This window comes from Lygodium microphyllum, chromosome 9 (genome assembly GCF_053477565.2).
Source record: "Lygodium microphyllum isolate KBCC chromosome 9, Lygodium_microphyllum_v1.1.10, whole genome shotgun sequence".
NCBI lineage: Eukaryota > Viridiplantae > Streptophyta > Polypodiopsida > Schizaeales > Lygodiaceae > Lygodium > Lygodium microphyllum.
Window position 1 is genome coordinate 112,938,257 of NC_141143.1, and position 21,415 is coordinate 112,959,671.

Here is a 21,415-nt window from a genome sequence, read left to right on the forward strand (position 1 = left end):
GCTCCTCTACCCTACTTATGTTATCAAATCTCTGAAATTTCAAATGTGACACCAACCTATTATTTTTACTAGGTGTTACTGTTTATTGGCCTGTACGCTATTGTGGCTAATAGTAGCTAGCCTAAAAAGAGTGCTCAGTGAAGGTCAAAGTGGTGTGAACAATCATCAATCGACAATTTTCAAGAAACATTTCGGGGGGGACAATTTTTGAAAATGGCATACTGATAGCATAAGACGCCGCCAGATTCACCACCTTTCTCCTTCGTCCGCAGCCGAGAAGACGTTGGAACAGATTCTTTCCAAACCTCTCTTGAAGCTCACGTTTTCTTTCCTCGTTACATCGTCTCCATGCCTTTGCAGGTCCCATTGCTGAGACTAGGAAAGAATCGAACTCGATCTTCGCTTCACCTTTCAAGGCAGCCCGCAGCAGCAGTGACAGCTCTTTAGGTCTTTTGTCAACAGGCTTCCGGAACGATACGTGGTAAGGTATTACAGCGCAGTCGCAGGTCTTTAGCTCTTTTGTCAACACGCTTCCTAAACGGTACAGGATAAGATTCCGCTGTAATATCTGCCATGATGCGGAGCTAATAGACAGCTTCAACCCTTTAAAGAACCTGCTACTCTAGGGCACTCGAGTGCTGCACGGCAAAGGTCCTTTCAAGTGATTAGAGATGCAGTTGCAAAGTTTAAGCACTGAAACGGTTCTAGATTCAAGACCTTTGGACTTGGAGGATATATCAGCATGCCGTGCTATTGTTGACTCTGCGAAGTATGCAGGTTTCAGTGATTCGATGGAAAATGCAGGACTAGACGATGATTATGTTGTCAATGAGGAATTCGAATGCCACAATGGGGTCTTGGATACGGGTTATCCAAGTTTCTGCTGGGAGAATGAACAGGCTTCTTGTGGAAACGGTGGGCCGGGGTTGGATCTGAGTGCTCCCGACAGAAACTCACATGCACATGGGAGCCTTATTGTACTGCTGAATGCTGCATTGAAGCAGGGTTTAACATTCAGATTACATGGGGCAGGCCTTGGCGAAATGTTGGGGAATACTGCACGATTAACTAAGATGTTTCTAGCATCCTCTCGGCTAGTCAAAGCTCTAAATTGTGAGAAGAGATTGGCAACTACACGCCGGAAGAAAATGTTTGTAAAAGCTAGATCCCCAAACGCGATTAGTATTCTTGGTGAACAAGATGCTTCGACCACTCCTTCTTCAGGCCCGTTATCAAAGGCCTCAGCTTCAACAGAAGTTCTTCCCTTGTCACAGGAGCAGGTTTTTATTGACTGCTTTTTCAGTCAAGCTGAAGGAGGTGCCTTTCGCAGAAGCAGCAAATGGTTCGATACCTGCCTAGATGCATTTGAGTGTGCCAGATATGACATTGCTGTGACACGTCCTCAGTCAGCACCTGCTGAAATAGAAGGTGATTTTACTAAAACACAGCCTGAGGTTAACGTGAGCTCAATGCCAAGCACTGCTTCAGAGCAGCTCAGTGAGGACACTTGGGGACTCATTATCCCTTCTCACAGTAGTCATCAGCAAGATGTGTTTGTGGATCAGGTTTTACATAAACATTCCAGCCGGCAGTATGTAGGAAGCTCTTTGACTAACTTGAGTACTTTGTCTGACCAAATGGATTGTATGCTGTCTAAGGACTCAATTGAATCAACATCTTTGAAAGATGCTTTAGACAAAACTAGTCGTGGCAGTTTTAGTACTAAAAATTCACTTCAGCACCAAAACCTGGAAGGCAAAAGATGCTATAGAGCACCTTATTCAAGCACTGGACATTTCAACAATAATCCTCAAAACATACTTCCTCAAAGTCATGAGCGTTCCATGTTAGGATCACTCCCAACATTTCTTCAATCCTCTAAGGATTGGATGGAGGAACCTGCCGTGATGCATCCTACATTTAAAGAGCCTGATAGATGGAAAAAGAGTTCTTCCTCAAAATCTCCTGAAGTAGGTGCAAAAGCTGATATGTTCAGTCAATATTTTTGTCCCACAATCCATAAATTTCTTTCAGATCCTCATATATGTGGATATCCGATTACACCAGAGAAAGCTTTTAAAGCACATTCATATTGTGTAACACGGCGCTACAACCCTCTTGCCCAGAGTTGCCCTTGCACTTTTGAATCGGATGGACATTCTTTTCCTCCTCTGATTCCAAGCCTTCAGAGTTATGACCCATGGCAACATACTTGTAACCATTCACCTAAGGAGGCTTTGTCATCGTGTGGTAGAAGCTCTTGCATGCGTGAGCTGCCTCCAAGAGTGTTCAAAAGTGATACATCAAACTGCAAGCCTCAAACAACATTTGTGCAATCTTCTTCTCACATTTCTCCAATTCTGAACGATCAATATAAACACCCTGCAGATTTTGATCACACCCTGGGATCCTCAGTAAATCAGCAAGTACAAAGATTTCCAGGTTCACCATCAAGTGAGAAGCTCAAAAAATTACTTTGGCTTTCTGAAGAGGAAGCAGAAATAATAAGACTTATTCGACTCTCTCAAGAGAAGGTATGGAGTTTATGTTTTTGTGGATGTGTTAACATTGAATCATACAGGCTCATTTCACCCAGCTCTGAGAATGAGAGTTGAATGAATGAATTTTTTTTTGTACTTCAAAGACTAAATAATCATCAGATCAATCCTTTGGAAATGATAATCGAGAACTTTCATCATTCTTAGACATTTATTTTCAAATTTGGAAAGGGAAGAACCATTTTGCAGAGCTGAAAGCCCAGCTTGTCTCTGGTTATCCTGCTATCCTCTACAGGAATTGATTCTTCTGTAAATTTTCCTGTCTATGGCTCTAGTATTATTACCTCTTTGTCTACAATCCTGTTTCCCTGTAGCAAGGACAGTGGCTTTCATGGAGTGAATAATATATTGAGAGGAAGATTAAGCTACAGAGTGATTGCTTATGCAGAGATCACTACTGTATGCAACCAAGGTGGCAAATAGAATAAGCAACAGGAAGGTAGGTCCACTGCCTCAACCAACATCAACAGGCTAGAAGCTCTACAATGGAGGGAGACCAGCTCAACCATCCAGATGCATGTTCCAACTCGTGGCCTATAGATAACAAGAATCCAACACTTCAATCTTTGATCCTCACTGCTCATGGGCTGGGTATAGGGCAGCCGTTTGCTTTATTTTTATTCTCTTCATCCTTGTCGGTATCCACTGTCCAACATAGTCTCCCTTTGATTCAGCATGCAGTTGTCCATTGGGACCTGTCTCCTCCATCCAATCCACTTAAGTTAGATGCTACTCCATGGATGGCCTTTACACCTCTTAAATTGTCTTAACACCCTCTACAGACCTATTATCATGTTACTAGCATCTCATTAATTCTTATTCATTGCTCTTAGCATTTATCGAAAACTCCTTCCTAGGCAATTTTGATTTACTTTTTCGCATGCAACATCTTGAATGTCTTGAAGGAAGGTATCCATTGTCTCTACGATCTTCATATGTCCCTGGCAGCCCTACATGACACCCTTGGTTCAATGCCTTGGTCTTTTGGGGTGGAACCTTTTGGGTCTAGACTCAGAGACTTCTTCTCACTCTCTTTGATCACCCTTTCTGGGCCTGAGAGAGGGTGTTAAGACACCTAGAAATTGCTGTTGAATAATAACAGATTTTCAGCATTTGTCTAGATCTTGAGACAATTGCGAATGAAATTATTTCAGTTAATATGGTATTCAAGACCTTGGGTAGGACGACTGACTCAAAAAGGTCTAGACAAGGTAATCATTGGTGATTGCAACTTTCATCCCTCATTATTCCTCTTCAGTGCAAGCCATCCTAACACTCATTGCCATCATCATAATTTTCTCTCATCAGCCTCCCACCCTGCCTGCAGCCTTCCATCTTGGACTCTATCCAGCTGCTTTGTTTTGGATCCTACAGCCATCAGCTGCCATTTTCACTGCTGGTCATCATCATTGTTGGCTGGGTGGCTGTGCTGGACTGGTCATAACCTGAAGGACTGCTGCATTTTCAGCTCCTATTGTTGCATCTCAGACAAGGCAACGGTCTCCTCCTTGTCCAACATCGAACTTGCTGGTTTGCTGAAGCACGACTCTCTCAGACACTCTCCCTCAGCCCACTCCCATGAGAGACAGTGGCTGTTGGACAGCCCTCTCCTCCTTTAAGATTCCTTGCATCACACCCCACACATTCAGTTTGCTAATTGAGTTTTCAGCATTCATCCATGTTTTCCTTGAGTTCATTGTGTTAGTCGCCTTTGTACATTGTGTGTTTTCTTTACATACGCTAGTGCATCCTCACAAAATCTTCATTGTAAACACCTCAAGATCCTAGATTTACTCCAAATCAAATGACTCTGCAGTTAGCAATGAAGGGTTTTATTGCTAGGAAAATGCAGTGAATGTCAAAAAGGAAGATTGAGCAGCTCTGCCTTATTATAACGATGCAAAGATCATTATCAGCAAAAAGTGTCACAAAACAAAGCATGTTTATTCCAATTATATAGCTTAATTGCAACCATTCTGTATTTGTGATATCCATGAAATCCACAAACATAACTCAAAAGCGAACCTGAATAGAGCCAAAATGGCCACAAGGCTTGAATGGACACTACAGTCACAACTGACAACTGTATGCTCTGTTGTGGCTTAACAGCCAAAGTGAGATCCTAGGAGCAGACAACCTTGAAGCTACAAGCATGCCAATACACGATACCTTCAGCATCTACCTGTATTTTGCTCTCCAATCTTTGGCCCCAAATTAGCAGAGGGTAGTGATTTACGCTGCAAACAGTGAGGTCACTCAGTTCACAACTGCTTTCAAGGTGGTGAACCAAAGGAGAACTGCACTATGGTGCCCCAAACATTGTAGACACTATGTGAACAAATCTTATCCAATTTTTAAAGAGAAAAAGGAACTGAGGGAGATGTTCTGTTGTTTTTGAAGGCTTGTAGAAGTATTGTCTTAGCTTGTAATTCTTAATTGACTGCTCTGACTTATTGAAGAACAGGAAATAAGCAGATGCTCCAGCTCTTGCCATGTTCCTGAGCAGTCTTTAGCAGGTTTAAATACAAGAACGACCTCTGAAATGCATGAGGATATGCACTTTAATGACACAAAGGATAGTTCACACTTTTCAAGCAGAATTTCTTCCTCCTCTGGCGAAGATTTTAAGGCTGCGGAAGATGGTTTACTCAGCTTGGTATGCTTTCATCCCCTAGCTGGGCTTTACTTTTTCAAGTAGATTGTTTCTGCATTTTAAGGACATTAAATTATCCCTAATACAAACATTTGCAGGCAGATATGGATGCCAAATGCTTGGGTGTGGCAGATCAGCAGCCTGCTGTAAGTGATGATGAAAGTGGAGTTTGCCTGTTTGAGAAACAGGCTCACATACAGGTGATATGAAGTTTCACCTATTTATGGGAATCTTCTACTTTCACCTGTCTGCATGTGTAGGGGTTCCAAATTCCTGACAGAGGATTTCTGTTATTTTGAGGAGGAACCACAGAACAAGTATGTGGAATGTTATTGTTGACTATTTCTGTGGTGGAAGACCAAATGCCTTTGAGTTGAATGCTTAATCAAAGAGCATTTTTTTCTGTAACCTGAGATCAATGTTGTGTTTTATCCTTTACTGCTAGTCAGTATGTTTGGCATTATAATGTCCTTATGGGCTGAACATTTTGTACTTTGCAAAGAGTTCTCCTTGAATTTTCTCTTATTTAATCAACATCCATTTTCGGGAGTTTGGATCCTCATTTGCCCTTCGCTTGAGTAGACATATGATCCGTAGTTATTGGAAACAATGATATGAAAATAGAGGCAGCAATAGAACAGACATGACAAGATTTTGGAGTCTTGGGAAATTTCCAGTAAGTTTGAGTTTTGGGACATGAGGACATAGGAACAGAAACAATAATGAGAAAATGAAAATGGAAACAACAAACTTTTGGGACTTTGGGGAATTCTGGGGCTTATGAGAGTTTGGATGCCATATGTCAACATGGGCTACATTCTATTACTGTTCTCAGCTGTACTTGACCCAGTAGGAAGGACTGACCTATAGTGAGTTTCCTTGCCTCATCCAAAAGGTGTTCGCTTACTTTTTCATTTTGGAGATTGTAACTCTAATTAAGGTATTTGGGCTTGCTTTTGTATTTGCATTAGAACTTTGGTGCTAACTTTGGCTCCTCAAATTTGTCCTGTTTGTTATAGAAACCATTAATTTCTAAGACTTGTACTCTGTTGTTGAATCTGTATGCAGTTGGTCCCTCTAATTTTTTTTAAATTACGTAATTCTGCAAAGTTCCACGGCCTAAAAATCAACTTATGAGAAAAAGTCAGGCTAGGTATCCTTACTTGGAAATTTGATATGATTCTAGGTCTTTGCTAGCAAGCATAAAGCAGCTTCTTGCATTCAGCAGTTTTGGAGAAAACATGCTCAAAGGAAAAACAAAGAAAAAGAAGAGAAAAAACAGTTCGAGGCTTTAAAATACATATCTGAATTACCTGCTGGTCAGGAGCAAATGCTTCATATGGCAGTCACGGTATAAGCAAGCAAAAGAAAGCTCAACACAGGACAACTGAATTGAAAATATTTGCTTATCTGTAACTTATCTAAGCAGCAATAGATATGTTGCCACTGCATGGAAGTTCATGTTTTTTGATTGTACATCAGGCAATGAGGACTGGACATTTGATGAGCTGGTACTCTTCCATAAATAGGGCAGCTGAAGTGATTCAACATGCATGGCATAAGTGGCTGGGAAAGAAGAAAGAAAAGCTACTTTCTCCTCAAACTCTTCCAAAGGAGTTGAAGGTTAGTGAATAGTGACACTTAGCTCTAGCACAAAGGTTTTGCTGCTGATAGCAATTGTTTTAATCTGTTTTTATGTTTATAGCACTTGCCATTCTTTGACAGCCCTGTAAAATTGAAGTGCTTTTCTGCAGGAGTTTTATAAATTGATCATGTGGCGACATGTGAGCAAAGGGATGATACCTCCCTCTTATGGTACGGAGAAGCTGAGCATAAGTTGATTACTTTGCTTTTGAAGCCAGGGTAGTAACATTCTCTATTAACTTGAAGCAATGATGTAATGTTCTATCAGGTTTTTGCATGTTGACTCTAATTACTGGTAAAAAATCTGTAATCTGAAGTTTGGGTTGCGGTTGTGAGAAAGGTTTTTGGAATATATCTAACATAAGTATGTGAAGAAAACCATCTCAAGCCCAAAAGAAAATTTGTAGTCATGCGAAGTTCGGGTTCTTGTTATGAGAAAGGTTGGAAAGTAACAAACATAAGCATGTGAAGAAAACCATCTCAAGCCCCAAAAGGGAGCCCAAGAGGAAATATTTTCAATGGTATGCCAAAGGCTGATCTCATGGACATGATTAGATTCGAGGTTGAGAGGTTTCATGCAGGCAGGCCTGTTTCTGCAAAAAACAAAGCTTTGCAGGATTAGATGCATGTGGTTATGTCAGTATGAAAGCTGTGCAGCAGTGGAATGCAAAAGGGATTCTCCTCTCACATGAACCAGTATAGGACATAGCATGTTGTTTTTGCAGGAAATTAGGATGTGTTTTGTGCCATGGAACATAAACAAACACACCATGGAAAATGTCTTTTAAATTTAAAAGAATCATAACATTTGTTATAGTAGACATGTATCATAGAAGTCAGAGTATGCTGGCTGTCCACTCCTCTTTGTGTTGACAGTGATTAAATAGGATATCAGGGGCTGGTTCCTTATTGTTGAGATTTTGTATTAGGTATAAGGTTTTTGGTGGGGATTTATGTGCTCTAAATGTTGCGGGTGAGGTTTGTCAATTATTGAAAGACTTGCAGTGTATATCACTGGCTCGCCCAGGATTTGCTCTGGGTTGTTTCAATGTTTGCATCTAGATCAGGCCACTTCACCTCCTTCAGTGAATAAAACATTCATTTTTTGCAGGCTCCAAAAGATGTATGAATGGTCTTCAACATCAAGCTTGGGATGCATTAGCAGCTTCCGCTTTGAAGTACAATATGTGGTCATGGCTTCATCTTTCTGAGTCAAGATATGCACGTCATTATCTTCAACGTTTAGACAACTGGGCACATTTAGATAGGAAAAATGAACTTTTCTTGCTGTCAGTGCTGAACATGTGGGTGGAAAGGTGGTGTGTGCTTTCTGATCATGAGCATATGGTATTGGAAGTGCTGCATTATCCTGTCGATGCTGTCAAGGCACTTCTTGAGCACTTACCTTGTGCTTCAATTAGTCTTTCTTGCAACATGACCAGTTTTCCAAGTATATGGACCAGATGGTTGATTCATTTGGTCATTGGGGCTTTTTTCATGGCTCAAGCATGGGGTACTTTTTGTGGCTATGCTTGAACCCTTTCCTGAGAATATGGGGTGCATCATGCATCAGCCATCAGGGCTAAATTACAGCATTTGCAATCTTTGTAAGTAGATGCTTTGAGTACGTAGCAAGCTAGTGATTCCTGAGATGACTTGGACACTTGCATATAGTTGCTATGGGAAGGTCAGGTGCTAAAAGAAAATTTGTCTCATTTGGCATAGTAGTGGACGAAGTAGCCCACAAAGATAAGGAGCTTCACTCTAGGCATAAGCTTACCCCTTTTGTCACCCAGTGTATGCATGTATGCATGAGAACCAAAGGCTCAAGGGTGGGAAATAGAGGATGACATCCATGAAATGCCTCCAAGGGGATCTTTCTAGGGACTATCATTGTCAGGCATTGGTTTAGAAGGTGTAACATGAAATGGGTTTTGGGAAAGGGGACAGGAACAAGAACAAGGGAAGGAATTTCCATCCCCTGTCAGCATGGGAGGGGGCTCTAATGTGGGGATTTCTATGCCACTATAGTCACCTCATGAGGCAAAGTTGACGGAAAAAAAGTAGGTTCACTCCAATGTGGACACATAGTATACATCGTCTAATGTAGCAAATTTGGGCTTTGGTAAGTATCAAACTTGACTTTGCCAATGCCTTAGGCCTTGGCCAAGTAGTTGTTCCCACATTAGACACTACTCGCCGGGGGCTCATGGGAGATAAATATGTTTTCTAGTAGTGACATATGGTTTGTGGCTTCACTGTCCACTATCAAATAGCTTTGGCCGCAGAAAGGGTAGGGTGGCCTTTTATGGAAGACTCGTTAGGAGGCAACTTGTAGATAGGGACCAAGCAATCATCCTCACGTATCTATAAAGAGACAAGGTGGACTTGTGGACTGAAGTCCATTGATGGTCTAGTAGACCAATTCGACATCCCCTTTAGAGTTCAAAAGGGTATAGACTATGATGGCTATCGCTTCCATTAACATGGAATAAGCGAAGCGCTCACGCCTGTCACGTTGTGAGCTCCCCTCCCCCCCCCCCCCCCCCCCCCCCTCCCCGTCATGTCTGATCTCGCCCGCCCAGGTCGTTCGCGCGAAATGCCCAGGATGGGCAGAAATGCCCAAGAGAGGATAGCCTCTCTAAGGCCTTCTTCACTAACTACTGGGAAGTGGTGAAGGAACCCCTATTGATGGCCTTCGAGGAGATTTTCACTTCAAGACAGATGCCAAGGAGTCTTTCGGTAGGCCTTATCAGTCTTCTCCCCAAAGGGGGAGACTGGTTGGAGCTTTCCTAGTGGAGACCGATCACCTTATTGTCAGTGGTCTATAAGGCACTGGCAAAGATGATTGGTAGGTGACTTCACCCCGTGCTTCCAGACATCATCCATGACACACAGACAGGCTTTGTCCAGGATAGGAGCATTCTTGACAATGTATTTACCTTCTTTGAGGCGATAGAGTGGGCTCAGCACAGTGGGTAGAGACTAGCCGTATTACTCTTGGATTTCGAGAAAGTGTATGATAGGGTGGATTGGGATTTCCTAGAGGACACCATGGTGAGGTTGGGATTCCCCCAGATTCGGATTCGCGGGGTCTCCGGCCTTTATAGATTCGCGGGGTCCTCCTAGCAACGGCCTGGTACATCACCTCATGATGGTGCTTCTCCTCATCATGCGTAGTGCAGCTTCGCGGCCTAGTGCAGAACTTCCTTTGGTCAAGGTCAGATGCTTCCAGGGATTCCAGGGCCAAGGTGGCGTGGGCGACCATCATACGGCATTAGTCAGAGGGAGGGCTTGGGATCATAGACCCTGAGCATCAGAGTATGGCCCTCTTGGGCAAGCTAGTTGTCCACGGCCTCACACCAGGCAGGCAGATCTGGAAGATCTTATTGCAGGAGGGCCTCCAGGACTATAGACTGAGGCTTGGCGGTGAGTGGAGGTCGTCCCTAAGATGGATCTTCACGTCAGCCCAGATTACCCCCCTTAGATCACCTTTCCTACGCAGCTTACTCCGTATGTGGTAGGGCCTCTGAAAGGCCCTAATCTAGAGCTCCCTAGGCTGCCATGAGGAGATAGACCGTCAGTCTGTGATTTCGAAACCCCAGGTCAAAGATCGGGTTGGGGCACAGATCGGCGAGCGCCCCCACATCCAGTGGGCTAGTTGGGAGGCCGGCCCGGCTCGTACCATCAGGACATGGCAGGAGGTGTACAGGATGGCGAATGAGGAGGTTCTGCAGTGAGTATTGTTGGGTATTTGACTCACGCCTCACTTACGCCTACGCTCATATGAGAGTGTCGGTGATCAGTAGGACACTGGGGCACTTTTTACTCTCGGTAGGAGAGGTTTTTTCCCCCAGACTTATAGTCTTATTTTCGTATGTGCTTATGTGCTTATGTTACACACTTATGGGCACTTACCGTGTTCGGGTGTGAATACCCCCTACAACCCTAAGGTTTAAGGGTTGTACTTTGTACTTTCATTCTACACTCTTTCAGTCTATTGGATTGGGTGTCGTGCTTCACTTTGTCTCTCTCACTCTCACACTGTCTACTGCACTCTCAGCTGCACCTCAATCCTGTCACCCCCCTCACATTTGGTATCAGAGCTTAGGCTCTGTTCAGCTGAGGCCCTGTTCAGCTTAGCTCCATTCAGCATTCAGGAATCTCTGCTCAGGTCCAGCCTCAACCTTCAGAAGGAGACGCCCTGCTCCTCTGCTTTGCACAGCAGCGCCTTATCCTCAGCAGCTCGACCTGCTTCTCCCCATGCCAGCTGCACGCCATGCCAGCTGCCCCGCCAGTCCCATCTGAAGTCCCAGCTCCCGCCAATCCAGTCCAAAGCGCCTCTTAACTCCCGCCTGCTGAGCACTGCGTCGCCTGCCTGTGGCCAACGCCACCCGTCTGTGTGCAGCGTTGACTTTGGAGCTCCACGCCTGAGAACCGCTCGTCAGTGCCTGCCCGACCGTCAATTTGCGCCGCCTGTTAGCACCACACTGACCACCCCTCTGACCTGACACCATCCGCCTGTGGCCTACAAAGTACAGCCCGACTGCCCTGCCTGCCTGCGACCTGACCAGCGTCCGCCCTCTCCACGTCAGGTATTTTTTAAAAAAAATTATCCTTTTATTCCAGAATAAATTTCTGGCAGAGGGGGTTTCTACGCAAGCAGGCATAGAATTCAGGATATGTGTCTAGGACACGGTTGATGCAAATTTCTGGGCACATTCATCAGAAATTTTGGGGCTTTTATGTATTTGGAGGACATTTGCATATGAACTGCAGTTACAGTCACAGAAAGACTGTTTTGAACACATTTGAGGCAGAAATTTTGGGGATTTTGATATGATAGTGTTGCTGAGCACTGTTTACACCTTGGGAAGCGTGCATGAAAGACAGTTTTTGACAGAGTACACCCTTGCACATTAATTGCAGAAGTGTGCTTGCTGCAATTTCTGGAAATTTGCAGATTTCCGGTCCTTACTGCTTTGACATTGCTCATTTGTCTTTGGAAATTTGTCATCATGGCAAATCAGGGAGGTGATGTATTTACGTATGTATCCAAAGAAGACAGATTGGATGGAAACAATTATTCGCTATGGTCATTCATGATGAAGAATGTATTAGTGGCTAAGAATTTATGGGATTATGTCAGTGGAGAGGAAACTTGACCGGGAGTTGTAGCTCCCGTTACTTCTCCTCCTCAAGGGGCACGTGGACAACGGGTACCTCAGCCCGCTCCACCTCAGCCACTTCCTCCAAGAACTGCAGCTCAAAAAGCTTGGGATACACGTGATGCACAGGCCTTGTCGCTGATTGCTTTGGCAGTTCAGCGGTCCATCATCCCTCACATTCGTTCAACATCTACTTCACGAGATGCATGGTTGACTTTGGAGCATATGTTTGCAGGAAAGAATGAGACTCGAATCTCTTTCTTGAAGAAAGAGTTAGAGACTTTGAAGATGAATGAGGGTGATTCTATGCAAGATCACTTGAATAAGATTCAGGACTTGTGGGAGCAGCTCATGAATGTAGATGAGTACTTTTCGGATGCATAGTTGATATCCACCACCTTGAATTCCTTACCTCCTTCGTACTTGTCTTTTCATACTGCATTGAATCTCACCATGAGGATTGCCGAGCACCCACTCATTTTTATTCAGCTGGTTAGTTTGATTCTAGAGGAGGAGCAAACAAGAAAAAATAGTGGTGTGGATGCTATAGTCTCTGAGCAGGCTTTTGTGGCAAGACAGAAAGGCAAAAACAGCAAGGTGAAAAATGCTCCACAGAGTTCTGGTACTTCTGGCACATCACAGAATCAGACACAAGGGGGGACGCAAGCTAAAAAGGGAAAATGTCATTATTGTAAGAAGCCAGGCCACTATATCACTGAGTGCAGGAAGCGCATTGCCAAAGAGAAGAAGAAGGAGTCAGGAATGTCTGTTTCTACTACTCCTTCCACTGCTAGTGAGTCCGTGTCCTTTGTTGTAGACAGGGACTATTGTTTTTACACTTGCAGTTATGACATCTCTTGGGCTGATAGAGCACTTAGCTCTACAGAGAATGCTGACACTTGGTTCTTTGACAGTGGTGCTTCTAGACATATTACATCTCGCAGAGATTTGTTTGCTTCGGTTAGTGCACCTCCCGTTGGGAAATCTGTACAGTGTGCCAATAATGTATCATACCCTGTTCGTGGTATTGGGGAGATTCAACTCACAGCCATTGATGGCTCTATTCTCCGCCTGCAGGATGCTTTGTTTGTGCTTGGGATCAAGAAGAATTTGCTTTCTATTTCTTCTTTGGCACGTTGTGGTTTGCAGGTCACATTTGATGATGACCGTTGCATGGTTAGAGATAAAGAACGCATGACTTTGGTCTTGACAGGATCTTTGTGTCATGATTTATATGAGTTGGATGCTCTTTCAGTAGATCAGTCGGCATACTTGACATCCACTCTTACTCCTGCTATGATATAGGCGGAGTTATGGCATGCTCGTTTGGGGCATGTAAACTTTGGCAGCTTGATGCTTTTGCAGCGTACTCAGATGCTAGATGGCTTACCTCTCTTGGAGAGACCTCCGGAGCACTTATGCGAGGGATGTATTTTGGGAAAAATGCATCGTTTCTTATTTTCCCGTGATGTTGCTTTCAGAGCAACAACCAGATTGCAGTTGGTGCATTCAGATGTTTGTGGGCCTATGCAAACAATGTCATTGGGCGGTTTTTACTATTTTGTGACATTCATTGATGACTTTACACGTTTTTGCTGGGTCTACTGTTTGAAAAAGAAGTCAGAAGTGTATGATGCATTTTTGGCTTTCAGTGCACTTGTTGAAAATCAATCTGGATGCAAAATTCAGACTCTCTGTTCGGACCGAGGGGGGGAATACATGTCCTCTATGCTGAATTCCTTTTTGAAGTAGAAAGGCATAGTCCATCAGTACACTACTGCCTATACTCCACAGCAGAATGGGGTAGCAGAGAGGAAGAATCGGTCACTCATGGAGATGGCCAGATGTATGTTGAAGGCAAAGAGCTTGCCTCATAGTTTTTGGATGGAAGCAGTCATGTGTGCTTGCCATATTTTGAACAGATGCCCTACCAAAGCCTTGAAGACCATCACACCTTTTGAGGCTTGAAACAGCCGTAAACCTTCTGTTGGCCACTTCCATACCTTTGGGTGTCTTGCCTATGCCCATATTCCACAGGTACTTAGAAAAAAGTTGGACAACAAGGCTGTTAAGTGCATTTTTATGGGATATAGCAGTGAGAGCAAAGGCTACAGATTCTATGATCCCGTTACAAAGAAGGTTTTTGTCAACAGGGATGTTGTTTTTAATGAAAAATCAGAATTATCCTTGGCTGGTTTGGACACATATCAGGCTGCCTGTGATGTTTTTGAAGGGCTGCTACCCATTACTTTCGGTGATTCAGCTGGAGCTTCAGAAAATGAACCTAATGTTCAGCCAGCTGCTCCTATGGAAAGTGCAGAAATTCAGCCATTGGCTGATCGGAATATTCAGCATAATGCTGAAACTGAAATTCAGCAATAGCTTGCACACAGTCAGGAAGCTAGACAGTTACCTAGATGGTATTTGCAGACTATGCAAGATAGTCCTTTGGATGCACCCATGGCTGGTCGTACTAGAAGGCAAACTCGTTTACATGATTCAACACATACCATGGAGTTTGTTATGGCAGCAAGTACTTTTGATAATGAAGAGCGTGAATGTTTTGAGGATGCACAACACAGCGTGCATTGGATGGTAGCAATGCAAGCTGAATTAGATTCTATCACTAAGAATCAAACTTGGGATTTGGTGTCTTTGCCATTTGGGAAGAAAGCCATTGGAACAAAATGGGTCTACAAACTGAAAAGGAAAGCAGATGGATCCATTGATAAATACAAGGCACGGCTTGTAGCTAAAGGCTACGCACAGAAAAAGGGCATTGACTATGAGGAGACATTTGCTCCTACTTCCCGTATGATGACCATCAGGTCTATGATTGCTTTGGCTGCACATTATGGTTGGATAGTGTATCAGCTGGATATCAAGACTGCATTTTTACATGGGGAACTTCAGGAGGAAGTTTATGTACAGCAGCCCATTGGTTTTGCAGTTGAAGGCTCAGAACATTTGGTATGCAAGCTCAAAAAGGCACTATATGGTTTGAAACAAGCTCCTAGAGCTTGGTATGCAAAAATAGATGCTTTCTTGCTTGGTCAGGGGTTTCTAAACAGCTCATCTGAGTCTACCCTTTACGTATGTAAAGAAGGGGGATCTATGCTGATTATATGTCTTTATGTTGATGACCTTTTGCTCACTGGAACACATGCTGATCAGATTTCAGCATTCAAACAAAATTTGCAGCAAACTTTTGACATGTCTAACTTGGGAGTTTTGCATTACTACTTGGGCATCCAGTTCATACATGATGCTCGAGGTATTGGGCTATCACAGTCAAGGTATATTGGACAGCTTCTTGAGAAGTTTGGCTTACAGGATTGCAAGCCAGTTTGTAACCCCATGGAACCTGGACTGAAACTGTCATTACATGATGATAGTGATTTGTTTGATATACATACATATGCTCCTGCAGTTGGATGTCTAATCTACCTATGCAATACTAGGTCGGACATACAGTTTGCAGTTTCAGCTTTGAGCAGGTATATGCATCAGCCACGTATGTCACATTGGCAAGGTGTCAAGCGTGTTTTTCGTTACTTGCAGGGTACTCGATCTCTTGGGTTGCTTTATGCCAAGGGGGGACCACTGCAGTTACATGCTTACAGTGATTCTGATTGGGTTGGTGATTATGATACACATCACTCCACTAGTGGCAATTGTTTCTTTCTTGGCTCTTCTTGCATTTCTTGGCTTAGCAAGAAACAATCCACTGCTGCCACATCGTCATGTGAAGCTGAATACAAGGCAGCTTTCACTACCACAGTTGAATGCGTATGGCTTAGACGTTTGCTAGCTGATCTGGATGTATCTGTTACAGAGCCTACTCCTTTGCTCATTGACAGTCAGAGTGCCATTGCAGTGGCACGGAACCCAGTGTTTCATGCCCGTACGAAACACATTGAGATCCATTATCACTTTGTCAGAGAGAGGCTATATGCAGGTGATATCAGCCTTGTCTATTGTCCTACCACCAGTAATGTGGCAGACATCTTCACCAAAGCTCTTCCTCGTGACAAATTTGAAGCATTTCGCGATGCTTTAAATTTGATATCCTTTGGTGGCGGATGATCCTTGTACTCTTGATCACTCTTCACTCCAGGGGGGTTTGTTGGGTATTTGACTCACGCCTCACTTACGCCTACACTCATATGGGAGTGTCGGTGATCAGTAGGACACTGGGGCACTTTTTACTCTCGGTAGGAGAGGTTTTTTCCCCCAGACTTATAGTTTTATTTTTGTATGTGAGTATCAAGCTGCTAGAGAGGAGTGGAGTTGAGGAGAAGGGGGATAGATGCAGCAATACTTGTGGAGTGGCTTGCTTCCCCGATACAAGAGCCGATAGAGCCCGCATAGGTGTGGGCAGCTAGATTTTCACCAGCAGGCATCCCCCTACAGGTGGCAGGCAGAGTGGGCGGCGCCCCACAAGGGACTTTCTTTGCCGTTCAGGAGGGGGGGCATCTAGCCCTTGACAGAGGGTAGTAGGATGAGGGGATAACTGCCCTTTCGTGGAGGAGGATTCGGGTGGTGGGCCTTCAGGGAAAGACATGGCGACTCGACCCCTATGTTTTATGGAAGGAGATCAGGGAGGAGTGGCGCCTTTGGATCTGGGAGGACAAACCATTTGATGAGCTGGAGTGGGATCCAGGAGAGTGGCTATGGCTGGCCAAAGTGGTCGCCAAGAAGCCATCGAGGTTCTTGGAGTACACTGCCAAGATTGACAAACACGTATTGATACTGAAGGATATGGATTGGACGCCATCACGTAGCAGTCACTGGGCGGAGCACAACATCATGGAGCCTTTCCGACAGACCTTCTGGCGCCGCCTATGGGATAGTTGGAGGCCGAGGAGGGTGTGGTATTTCTTATGGCTGATGGCACATGGAGGCTTGGTAGTGGGAAGTTGGCTTGCCCAAATGCAAGAGGGAGGTTGTAAGTGCTGCACACAGCAGCCTCTGGAAACCCCAAAGCACTGCCTTTGGTCATGTGAGGAGGCGCAACTCATGTGGAGAGGAGCATGCCGCATCCTTCGCCGTATAGCACCTAGCCTTGGATGTATATCAAGGGGAGCTTTTTGTTGGCAGGCAGTTAGCCAAGGCCGTCACCTTCTGTATGAGGCCGGGATGTAGGACATAATATTCATTATCGAGGCAAGGTCGTGCCTTTGGTCATGTGAGGAGGCGCAACTCATGTGGAGAGGAGCATGCCGCATCCTTCGTCGTATAGCACCTAGCCTTGGATGTATATCAAGGGGAGCTTTTTGTTGGTAGGCAGTTAGCCAGGGCCGTCACCTTCTGTATGAGGCCGGGATGTAGGACATAATATTCATTATTGAGGCAAGGTCGTGCGTAGTGGTTGGTTTGGAGACTCTACCCATCTGCTAGGTATTGGAGCCCACAGCAGACCGCTCGGAGGTATGAGAGATCATAGGGAGTCTAATTGGATGGCATATCTGGAAGGCGCAGTGTCAGAAGGCTTTTGGCGGAGAGAGACTCTCAGCACAGGCAACCTTAGCGGAGCTCTGGACCTTCATTATCCACTCCCTTTGTGGCTGATGGGACCAGGTGCAGGGCAAGTCTAGGGCTTGTCAGGAGCTCTGTTGTCATTTCATACGTACTTGGGGTGGCCAGGACCTGCTCTTCGTAATGCAGGTAGGCAGCCCCGTTTGGCGATACAAATCCCCCCCCCTCCCCATATGGCTTCTTGCCCCCAGACTGCCTTGAGAGGCTTGTATACATGATGTAGTTGTGACTTTGCATCAGCTCCAGCTAGTCTGTCGAGCATGAGCACCCCATTGTAATCAATTTTTTTGAGTAATATAATGAGCGACATTTTACTTGCAAAAAAAAAGACTATGATGGCTATCTAGTGGCTGCATGATCCCTCATGTCTCCATTGACTTTGAGCTGGAGGACGGCCACTACCCTGCCTTCCTTGAGGAGGGGTTACTTGCAGCAAGTGGGCCGGAGCTGCGGAGGTTTATGCAAGTTGTGTTTTGGGTTGGGTGCCCTTGACCTTACGATACTCATTGTCAAAATGACTTGCCTTTTGACAATGTTGGAAAAATCTATTTTTCTTAGATACATTTTGCCAATCTTATTTTAGGCTTAACTTGGAGTTGCCTTGCTCTTCACTAATCTTTTCAGATTGGGCATTGTTCTTGCCTTTCCCTTGTTTCCCCTTTTGGGGAAGGGAAACAAGAGCTCCTTTCAAAGATGTGAAAGAGATTTTCCAACAACTTGGTCAAACAATCATGCATAATGCAATTGTAAAGAAATGTCCTAAAATTGAATCTCAAACCCAATCGTGTGACAAAGCACGGATTGATAACAGAACATAGTTAGGGTTAGGTAAACTTAGAGACAATGAACATAGAGAATAATGAAATGAATGAATTTGAATAGAATACGATGCTCAATGCAGGAAACACACTATGTAGTGATGAATACTAAACCTCGAACTCCCACGTCTCAAGATCCAGGGGCTCCTCACCCTTCGACGGCAGTCTTCGTGCTCTAGGCAGGGCATCTTTCGTACTATGGCACCCCTTGTATCAGATTCACTTCATTATTTTAGTCCTTCATCATCTTGTTCATCTGAGTTTCTCTTCTCTTCTCGCTGTTTGCCGTACACACTCTGTGTTCCTCCTTGCAAACCCTACCATCTCTTTCGTGGCTCAGCCATTTCTTGACACTTGGAGACTGCCATGGGAGTGTTGCGAATATGGTGAATCTAGAGTTATCAACTCCAAAAGGCTGAAAAGGGGTAAATGTGCACATATGCATGTTTATAATAAGAATAGAATGCCAATGTACTAGAGGTATGCAAGAGGCAATGTAGATTGTCATACTCATGCAAAATGCTATGCAACGGCGCCACTTGGACAGTTCTCTCGCGAGAGAATTGTTCACTTGCCCAAGCGGCCTTTTACAATAGTAGTCATCTTGATGATGTGGATGATGATACAAAGTTCATAATAAATACATAATGTTTGAATCAAACTGGAATCAGAACCTTCTCACCATCTAGAGAAGAAAGCCGTTCTCTCTCAAAGTAGAAGGAAAAGTATAGTCACTCTCTCCTCGTCAATTTGAAGAAGTAGGGGAGGGTGTACCCAAAGCCGATCCTAGGTAGCAGGTTTAGAAGAACCAATGGCCGATTGACTGCCTTGGTCAAAATATCTGAAAAATTTTCACATAGCATAAACTCTAGGTGAATAGTACTTAGCTCAACTTGCTCTACGTGAAGTGGAAGTAAACTCCAACATGCCTTCTTTGTGGGGTGATGATGGGGTTACTAGCTAGTGCAATTGCACTCTTGTTGTCGCAGTAGATAATAGTCAGAGCAGCACAAGGAAATTGAAGTGCCACTAGTAAGCTCCTGCTTCTTCAAACAGCCCTTGACTTCAGCAATCCCACTATCACTATCACCTGTAATAATCAAGTCATCCACATAGATGACTATGATGACCAGACCTGCATCTCCCTTTCTCACATAAAGTGAGTGATCAGCATCAGAAACATAAAAGCCAATATTGACAAGATGCTCTCTGATCTTGTCAGACCATGCTCTAGGTGCTTGCTTGAGCCCATAGAGCGCCTTCAATCTCATCCCCAACATCAGCACTCAACTTTACATTCTACTCCAACGGAACTGAAAGTGGTTTGCATGCTGTCATACCATACTTGGACAACATATCCAAGCCATACTGTCTTTGGGACAGCCATATACCATCATCACATCTGATCACCTCAATGCCAAGGAAGTACCTTAGCTCACCTAAATCCTTGAGAAAAATGTCTTGAATGGGGGTCATGTGATGTGTGGGTCCACTATCCACAATCCAAGCATGAGAAGAAGTGCCAGGCTATGAAGAGTGGGCCTTTGTAGTCACCTTGTTGGGAGATAACTCACAGTTGTGGACAAGGCTCGCATCCACAGATGTCTCTAAGAAGGCGAGGTGGGCCTCTACAAACTAGTCAGACAAGCTCTCTAGCATTGAGAATGATGTTGATTGTGATGGTTGATTGGTGGTAGTGTGGGTTTGACGGTTGACCATGCCACTGTCCTTGATTTTGGTTGCCACCACCCTACCTCCCTTGTTGGGGGTTGTTTGATTGAGGAGCAGGGGCCTGATTCTTTGGTTCTAGTTGTGCGACTCTTGCCTTTAATCAACACTTGTTGTCATAATATGGCCAGCCTTTTGACAATGTTGACAATACCTATTTTTCTTAGGTACATTTTGGTGTTGAGAAACCATATCATTCGGTACCATTTCCCTCCTTCATTTCTATTTTTGGTTTCCATTTACAGACCCAAAAAGGCTTTCTAGGCGCCTTCTGAGAGAGTCGAGGCACCGCTCAAGAAACTTTAGTGGGCAATACTCTAGATAGTCTATGTGTATATATATGGCATTGACTTTACCCATTCTATCCATCCCACATTCATTCCTTTTGACATTCTCTCACTCTCTTCGTATTCACTGTTGCTCATACCCCATCCAAAGGATATTGTAGTTTGTGGTCTACATCTCTCCCTACACTAGACGCCCTATCTTCGATACCTTCCAAGCTATGTTTTTGGCTACGGATTCTCTTTCTTTACCTAGCAACCATCTCTACCATCTGGCTTGGATTGTATTTGCGTTTTTGGCTGTAGATTCTCTTCCTTCACTTGGCGATCATCATCTCCATTTGGCATTAGCTAGGCATCAGTATTTTTGTTGCCAGATTATCCCTCTACCTAGCGATAGTGCTCTCCACTTGGCATCAGCCTCTTAGGCCATGTTTTGTAGTTTGACACCTCCTTGGTATCGGCGATGGCTCCGGCAGGCACTTTGTCCCTCATTGTGTTTCGCCCCCTCGATAGCTGTTCTTCATCGTTAGATTACTTTGACATCCCATTGGTCTGAGGACTGCATTTCGCTCCCTTTAATGTATAGATTCCCCATTGGTACTATTTCATGATTTAGACAGGATAGTATAGTCATCTTCAGAGCTTCAGCTTTGCTATATCATCTATGTTCACTTAGCATGATTCAATGCTTCATTATCTTTTTCTTTTGTGTTTTTCGAGTTTCTCTTCTCTCTCAATGTTTGCCATACAGACTCTATGTTTCTCCCTGCAAACGCTACTGTCTCTTCAGTTTGTTTTCACAATAGTCATTTCTTGACACGGTATTAGAGCATACCTCATTTCTTGACATGGTTCTAGAGCTAGGGGTGCTAAGAGAGCCAAGAAGACCCTTTGCATCAGAGAAGGCAAAGATAGGTTGTGGGTTCGACATCATCTTTTGATTTTCCCCCTTATTTCTGCTGCATCATTGTGAGATACTTTTCTCTTCTTCTCCCTCCTACCCTCCCTTTTTTAGGTTGAC

At 44.2% G+C, this 21,415-nt stretch overlaps 1 protein-coding gene across 1 annotated transcript in view; it reads left to right on the plus strand.

The window, feature by feature from the left end:
• Nucleotides 1-284: 284 nt before the first annotated feature.
• The window catches only part of LOC148031435 (uncharacterized), a 153,816-nt gene continuing 132,685 nt past the window's right edge, over nucleotides 285-21,415 (plus strand). The window contains exons 1-6 of the mRNA XM_087684973.1: nucleotides 285-2,534; nucleotides 5,023-5,214; nucleotides 5,310-5,411; nucleotides 6,398-6,562; nucleotides 6,694-6,834; nucleotides 6,966-7,026. Coding sequence (XP_087541099.1) covers nucleotides 672-2,534; nucleotides 5,023-5,214; nucleotides 5,310-5,411; nucleotides 6,398-6,562; nucleotides 6,694-6,834; nucleotides 6,966-7,026 — 2,524 coding nt within the window. The 5' untranslated portion in view covers nucleotides 285-671. The remainder of the gene's footprint in view (nucleotides 2,535-5,022; nucleotides 5,215-5,309; nucleotides 5,412-6,397; nucleotides 6,563-6,693; nucleotides 6,835-6,965; nucleotides 7,027-21,415) is intronic.